This window comes from Asterias amurensis, chromosome 1 (assembly GCF_032118995.1).
Source record: "Asterias amurensis chromosome 1, ASM3211899v1".
NCBI classification, from domain to species: domain Eukaryota; kingdom Metazoa; phylum Echinodermata; class Asteroidea; order Forcipulatida; family Asteriidae; genus Asterias; species Asterias amurensis.
The window spans coordinates 32,890,865-32,899,681 of NC_092648.1; the positions used below are offsets into that span (position 1 = coordinate 32,890,865).

Here is an 8,817-nt window from a genome sequence, read left to right on the forward strand (position 1 = left end):
CGGTCAATTTGGAAACCGGTTTCTAAATTGCAGCGGATGTTGCGAAGACGGTCATTCACCGTCGGATTGGTACGGTTGGTAAAGCGTGCGTAAGCGTTGGCAACGTTCGTAAAGGCAGTGACAAGCATTGATAGCATTCGTATGTGTAAGATACTGGTAAGGAGAGGGCCGACCGAGGATCGAGGGGTTAGACCAACCGCCATTTTGGACGAATTCAACACGAAATTCAAATATTCGTCTTCGCAAGATTCGCCACTCTGTCAGAGCAGCAATACGAAGCGCTTTCTAAATTTAAGCGAATGTTTTCGTAATAAGCATCGGTAAGCCATTCGTGTTGTTGGTAAAGCGTGCGTATTATGCGTAAGATCTTGATAAGGAGAGGTTTAAGGACGACCGAGAACATTTTAATATTCACTATTAAATCGAAACATTTTGGCGCATTCATCGCGAATTTCAAAGATTCATATTCGCAAGAATATTTACCCAAGTGTGAGAGTACTAGCAGCTGTGGTGATTACCAATTGGTTATGTAATAACAAACCAGTCAGACATGACGGCATGAGTGGTTAGCTCATACAACACAGCCAAGCAGTTCGAACCGAATAGCAATGAAATCGTTCCACTCCACCGGGATAAGGCGCACCACTGTCATCAGGATGGGCGCATCAAAGCAGCTTTCCACAATACCATGCGAGTTAACATTGCCATCAAAAACCTGGGTTGTTAGGAGAGAAATATTTGATTTTATATAACTGACATACAGATCCTTGTCATTTGATTAGTGGAATTTACTTCACGTGACATTCACTATTATTACTCCCATCCGCACCGGCGACCAACTATTCGCCCATGGGGAATAGCATTTCCCATTCAACGGTTAGGATCATCCTTGTTCCCAATGTTTTTGAGCAGTACAGCGCCGCCGCGCTGCTGCTAAAACAAAGGAGCACCTGTGCAAAAGGTTGTGATCCGATTGCTTTGTGCATTGTTGAATACAATTTGTTCCGAACCAGTAATTTGTGTAATTTTTCATAATGTTATACTTTTAAAATACATCAAATGACAAGGATATATATGTCAGTTATTATAAAACAAATATTGAGTGGCTCAGAGTGTAAATTTTACCTTGCGATAATATTCCTCCCATTCCACTCTGAGCCACTCAATATTTGTATAACAAACAATGGAAAAGTGCACGCGTGTTCGCGCTGCGCACAACTATTGGTAAATACTCAAAATAATTATTGGCATAAAACCTTACTTGGTGACAAGTCCTTACTTGGTGACAAGTTATGGGGAGAGGTTGATGGTGTAAAACATTGTGAGAAACGGCTCCCTCTGAAGTACGGCTCCCTCTGAAGAGGAAGATGTAATATTCCACGAATTTGATCTCGAGACCTCAGATTTAGAACTTGAGGTCTCGAAATCAACCATCTAAAAATAAAACGCACACAACTTCGTGTGACAAGGGTGTTTTTTCTTTCATTATTATCTCGCAAGTTCGATGACCGATTGAGCTCAAATTTTCATAGGTTTGTTATTTTATGCTTATGTTGAGATACAAAAAAACTGTGAAGGCTAGTCTTTGACAATTACCAATAGTGTCCACTGCCTTTAAGTAAATGGTGGTAAATGACGAATCCATCTATTGGAACAACGAACGAAATGCTCTGGTCAAACTGAGCTATCGTACTATGTTTTTTATTTTTGTGAACTAAACCGTCCGCCATTTGCCAAATAATATGGATATATTGCGAAAGCAACAGAAAACAGCTCATGTTTAGTTCATTGGGGACGATTTCCGTATCCTGGCATCACAAGCGAGATGCTTAGAAAAGTGTTTATGTTCTGAACGCCATTTTACGGTGGGTTTTCAGTGCTTTCCACTCATCGGTGTGTGTGGGTAAAAAACGACTTTATAGGAACACGTTGCCTTGGATCGGACGAGTTGGTCAAAACAAAAGCGTTTGTAACCGTTTTTTATATAATGCATATGGTTGGAAAGATGTTTTAAAAGTAGAATACAATGATCCACACAAGTTTGCCTCGAAATTGCTTGGTTTTCCTTCTACTGTGCGAACTAACACCGTCGGCCATTTATGGGCGTCAAAATTTTGACCCCCATAAATGGCCGGCGTGTTAGTCGACGAGGTAAAAGGAAAACCACGCAATTTCAAAGCATGTTTGTGTGGATCATTGTATTCTACTTTTACAACATCTTTCTACCCATATGCATTTTATAAAAAACGGTTACAAACGCTTTTCAAAGACCAACTCGACCGATCCAAGGCAACGTGTTCCTTTAAGGAACGCCCACGCTCATTCAACCAATCGAGGGCGTGCATTTTTATCGTTCTTGTTCTCGTTTTCGTTCTCGTTATCGGGGCCTGTGTGACCGGGCCTTAACATAAGAACAGTTGTTCTCACCTGCGACACTCCGAAGTCATCATTCACAGCGAGTAGGGATGACGTCAACGTCTCTCTGAACTGAACTTTGTACTTGGTCACCCATTGATTCCAATGATCCTGACGCCCCTGCATCAGTACGCATGTCACGTAGGTCGGGCTGCCTAGATCTACCTGTATCCATTGGTCGAGGTTCGCAACGCGGGGTTGCCACGCACCTATGATATCCACGTGTGTGGGCACTTTGTTGAGACGTCCATCGGCGGGAGTGCTGACGCCGATGTACCCCCCTTCTGCGTTCCAACTGCTTGAAGCGGTGATACTACCGTCAGAAATGGAGCCATCTTCCATACCAAGTTTGTTTTTGCAAGGATCTGATTATGGAAAAGAGCTTTTGGTTGGATTTGGAGTGCAAACAACCAACTAGTGATAATTTGAATAAGATATTGACAGAAAGTGACGGAGCACGGCCCTGGAAAGGGACAGTTTGTAACAGAAAAGTCACAAAATAATTACAAAAGTGTAAAGATAAAATTCAGATAAAAATGAAACAGAAAATGTATCTCTCGAAATGAAAATGTTCTCTCGAAATGAATGTTGTTCCCTCCAATCCAAACGAAAATAATGTGTATTATTATATAGCCTGTTCCGTATTTTTCTTTTAACAGTACATCCTGAATGACTAAAGCTTCAACATTTCAGCAAACTGTAAAATTATTGAAAATAATGAATTGTTTAAACAGAGTGACAATAAATCATCTTACTGGTAGTTGTTGCCATTGTAGATGCTTGACCGGTCGTTGTTGCCATTGTAGATGCTTGACCGGTAGTTGTTCCCATTGTAGATGCTTGACCGGTCGTTGTTACCATTGTAGATGCTTGACCGGTAGTTGTTGCCATTGTAGATGCTTGACCGGTAGTTGTTCCCATTGTAGATGCTTGACCGGTAGTTGTTGCCATTGTAGACTCTTGACCGGTAGTTGTTGCCATTGTAGACTCTTGCAACGTGGTATACGCAATGGTCTCGAAATCAAGCTCCTGAAAGCACACAACTTCGTGTGACCATGGTGCGAAAAGGGTGTTTTTCTTTCATTAATATCTCGCAATTTCGACGACCGATTGAGCTCAAATTTTCACAGGTTTTTTACTTTATGCATATGTTGAGATACACCAACTGTGAAGACCAGTCTTTGACAATTACCAATAGTGTCCACTGCCTTTAATGGCGTTTCCGTGTGAAAAGTGGAACAAGCTCCTAAAAGCGACCAGTTCCTGAATAACAGTCATTTTGTACAAGCTTTACAAGCATGGCATTATATAAATACAAAATAATAACAAAATAATTAATAGTCAGTGCCTGCATCATCTGCATGCTCCCTCAAGCATTCACGCTCACCAAGCTCATGTTTTGAACTTAATGGGGCCTACACTTTTGCAATTAAAAACGCGAATAAGGAACACGCATTAAATTTTTGTCACAGGTTGGCAAACTGTTTGGAGTAATTGAAAAAAAAAATGGACGCGATCTGTATAGCAATTGATTGAAATTTGGGTTTGACAAAAGCGATTTGTCTATAACTCTTCCCAAAACTAGTTCTGCATTTTATTTTATTTTATTTTATTCAACATCCGAACAGCGCAAGCGCTTTTTACAGGACGAATAAAAACATTCAACCCTTTACGGAATATTAAATAAGTCATTAAATTTAAACTCCACCTGTGATCCTGTGTCGATTGTGGAGGTCGAGATGTTCTTCGATTCATAATACGAGTAGCCATCTTGATGATGAAATAACCCAGTAGTTTCCTCCCTCGAGGCGTTGTTCAGCTGACAGACTCGATTGATGCGATCGTAGTTGAAAGAAACACATCGATGATGACGGAGACACCGGGCCGAACACCTTACAGCAGAGATGCCCGAGATATTCAGGGACGACTGGCCGAGGAGTCTGGCTCGATGCTCGGGCTCGAAAACCGCCTCTCGCTGCAGACTACTACTGCTACTTGTTAATCCCATCGTTCCTACCAGAAACACTTCAAGCAAACTTAAGACAACTAATCCCTGGTTCAACATTTCTCCCTTAATATGTTGAGTTATTTTTATTGCGATCCACTAGCATCGAATTTACGGTTATTCTACTCCCCAGCGAAACACCTTTTGTTCCCCCTTATCAATAAAGTGTTCGAGAGCGTACGAGCTTTCACGAGAATATAGACTTCCGGGCACCTCATCAGCTATTTATAGGCTATGTACAGCGTATGTTGCCCTTTTCGAATCCACGGCTTCTTGCGGAAGCCGAAATTAAGTTTTTAATTAAAAAACAAAATGTATGAATACATAATATGCAGATTCGGCTCAGGCCATTGATCTCCATTATACTGTCAGTATAATGGAGATCAATGGCTCAGGCTAGGTTGGCATTTGACACTGTGCGTGCTGTTGCGTACCCGCCCTCAAGGCTTCAGACGGGAGGACGGAGCCTCTGAAGCCGAATTTAAACTTAAAGGGAAGGTACACGTTTACTCAAAACAAAATAATATTAACTTAAAAACCGACTTGGTATCGAGCATTGGAGAGCTGTTGATAATATAAAACAATGTGGGAAACGACACCCTCTGAAGTAACGTAGTTTTTGAGAAAGAGGTAATTTCTCACTAATAAAATTATAAAATACTTCTAGCTAGAAGTATTTTATTACTATCTGAAAGCACACAAATTCGTCCAACAAGGGTGTTTTTTCTTTCATCATTTTCTCCCAACTCCGATGACCAATCGAGCTCAAATTTTCACAGGTTCGTTATTTTATGCCTAATGTTGAGATATAACCAACTGAGAAGACTAGTCTTTGACAATTACCAAGAGTGTACCTTCCCTTCCCGGCTCGGGCTAGCTTGGCCTTTGACACTGTGCGTGCTGGTGCGTACGTACGCGCTCACGGCTTCAGACGGGAGAGGACGGAGCCTGAAGCCGAATTTAAACTGAACCTCAAGCCGTGGTTTCGAAACTTAAAGGACGTAGAGGTCTTTCTGTCAATACGCAGCGTCACAGCCTGGTTTGAGGTTGGAAACTATAGCCATATACACAAGAAAAACAGATGGCACTCGAGTAACAATTTCACACAAGTTACTATTCAAAGAATAAGCGACCAATCATTGGAGATTTATTAAATTAATTGAAGATTTGCAAAAAAAAATGTTAAATTAATTTGGTCAGAAAATGTCAACACATTGAATGTTTGCCAACATTCGGCCGACCGTGCCAACCATCGCAGTTTGACAGTTTCAGTATTGCGACAGTTGTTTTTTAAAAGAACTTGTATTGCGATGTTTTAATATTTGTCACTCCTTGAACATGGTTAATTAAAATATTAAATTATTTAAAAATACTAGTTGTAATTCACTGGGACACCAGCTGAATCGCGGAGCGTCAAATTCGTTTTGCCCAAGACTAACAAGTTCTTCTGATACGGTATACTTTATAACATTGGGACTGCTCCGTCACACACTCTCACCATGTCATCAAGGTGTCAAGGCAAACGCCTACCAAACGCTCGTCCACACACAACTCGAGTATGCCGCCCAGGTATGGAACCCATACACCCTGGATGGAGTCAACCGCCTACAGCAGGTTCAAAGAGCTGCAGCTCGCTTTGTCTTTGGTGATTACTGCATGTTGTGATACTGCTACTCAGAACAATATCATTAGTACGATTTACTCAATACAAAGACTCACGGAAGACGATTTGTTGTTAACTTCTTCTGCATGCAGTCTATTTATTTCTACATATGGCTTTTAACATAGGTGTGCACCCTTAGGTGCCCAAGATAAGAATAATTCATTTACTTTCCCCATCCCTCTTTTATTTCCCTTCAACTCCTTGAGGAGTGGTCATTCCTGGAATGAGGCAAGAACCACATCCTTGAGTCCAGGTAGGTCATTGACCACTGACCTCCACACCCACCTCAGTATTCTAGGAATACCCATTACTACCACAATGACCTTCTCACCACCAGGCTCTGGGTGAAAGTTCGGTCATGACTAATAATGACATCACACCGCAGAACAACATCGGTCACGCCCCTTATCACTACCTTGGGCTGGGATCCATTTCATAGGCGACTACTTTTCCAAACGACAATGTTCTATAAAATCCACCATGGGCTTGTCAATATCCAGTTTCCATCATTTATCCAACCAGCACACTACATTGGACGTCATGACCACCCATTGAAATATACAATTCCTGAAGCATCCATTGATCTATACAAGTTCTCCTTCTATCCACGCACCGTGAAGATTTGGAACCAGTTGCCCACAGCTGCTGTCCTGGCTACATCACCCACCGCCTTCCAGGAAGCCGCCCTGCCTGCCAGTATATGTCTCTACTACGGTCTACGTACTTTTGTTTTTCCATAGTTTTGGTCAGCATGGTCAGTGATGGTGCATGGAGGTATCCTGGTGTCATGTGTTTTCAGTAGGATACCAGGAAAATTGTTCACAATCAAAAACTGAATGTTTTTTTTTTCAAATCATCTATCCACTTTTTTAACAATAACACTGACACTTCATGGTGTGTTGAAATTTTTAAAGTTTTGGTTTTACGTTGCGAGAGACAGTCCGCCATTAACAGTGCTTATGCATGCACGACATTGATTGGAGCAACGTCACATGTTTTCACACCTTTCATTGGTTGGTATTTTATTGAATATTCTGAAGCTAGTATGGCGTGCAAAATAAATCAAAAATATTATTCAATTACTACTTAACAAATTTAATTACATTTTTTGTCCCAAGGCATTATGGCTACTATATTAGAATCGAGAGATATCATAAGGCATGGTAGTAAAACACCCCACCCCCTTAAAACACACACACTTCATAACAATCCGTTTTCCCCCATTTTAGACCATTAATGTTTTGTTTCAGGAGATAAGAAACCAATCTATGATATATTCTCTTTAATATAGACGTAATATTTATTACGCTTTATCAGAATTTATTACAGTATGCAGTTAATCCCCAAAAAAATCTTTTGTCATTTTCACTTAAAATATTTAAATTTTTTCCTCATATCGGCACACCATAGAATCCCAAATAGTAACCACCTCACGTGATCCATCTAGTGACTAAAACAGAATGAATCTTGCAGATAGTAATTTTGTTTTGAACTTTCGAGGGTGGATGATGTTTCTTTGACTCATTTGAATGTTGGCATAATAATGCACTAGTGATTTGTACCAAAAATCAATCATTTTATAAATATTTGAGCATAACCAACGTCAGGAAACTTTATTCTCAGCATGATTAAGCCTGAAAAAAAATACAGACCGTGAGTAAACTGCATAGCTTCTGCAACCGGTGCAGCTTGCACAATCTCGCGGTAAACGGTAATCAAAGTTGGGGGTTCGAAAACATATGAGGGTCGATAACGTATGACGCTACGATAGAACCTCCATGTTCGGTGTATAGAATGTATGATGGATGCCGAGTGTAAATGGTCGGTCAGCATGGTCAGTGATGGTGCATGGAGGTAGAACCTCCTTCCATGTTCGGCACGTTCGGTGTATGTAAGAACGTATGATGGATGCCGAGTGTAAATGACAAAATGGATAACTTTCCGTATGGCCCCACCACTTTTTCACTAATTTTTACCAAAAGGGATATCTCATTGAGGTAAATTAGATACTATATTATTTCATATCGAATGGAAAAGTGGTGGCGCCATACGGAAATTTTTCCCCTACGTATATTTGCATATTCATATTTTACAATTTAATGAAAGTGCCTTCACAGATACAGCTCCTTAAACCCAGCAAAATTCAAGGGAAGTTGCCTAAAATTGATACAAAAACCTTTGTTTTTTCAACTAATTAAAAAATAAAAATGGTATTTCTGTGAATAAAATATTGAAGTATTATGCGTAAGATATTGGTAATGAGAGGTTTAATGACGACAGAGAACATATTCACTATCAAATCGCAACTTTTGGGCGAATTCATCGCGAATTTCAAACATTCGTATTCGCAAGATATTCGCCCAAGTGTGAGAGTAGCAATAGAGCGGTATACATTTCAATAATGCTACTTTCACCCTGGGGAGAATATGCTAGCGAATGTGCTCACGACGAACGGAAATATTTAAAGTCAACTGGAAATAGATTTTTTTTTTCTTTCAAACATAAGAGTATATGCTTACGAACAATAAACAATTTTTTTAGTAATTGTTTGTCACGATTTATATGTTTAAAAAATATATAAAGTTGTTTGGGGGCTGACTCCGCCTACCCCTTTTGTGACGTCAATCGAGGCAGACTTTGCCTGCAATGCGTATAGTAAACACACGTGCAACGTACATGTACGTCCAAGTCGTGAGTTGGTACATTTAAAAAAGTGTTTTTCTGCATTCAGCAG

General features: G+C 40.3%; 1 protein-coding gene across 1 annotated transcript; it reads right to left on the minus strand.

Moving 5' to 3' along the window:
• Nucleotides 1-571: 571 nt before the first annotated feature.
• On the minus strand, nucleotides 572-4,480 carry LOC139943700 (uncharacterized). The gene is made up of 4 exons (XM_071940483.1): nucleotides 4,124-4,480; nucleotides 3,321-3,444; nucleotides 2,428-2,780; nucleotides 572-715 (listed from the first exon to the last, which is right to left on the minus strand). Exons 1-4 carry the CDS (start codon nucleotides 4,478-4,480, stop codon nucleotides 572-574), a joined length of 978 nt encoding a protein of 325 aa, XP_071796584.1.
• Nucleotides 4,481-8,817: the final 4,337 nt, after the last annotated feature.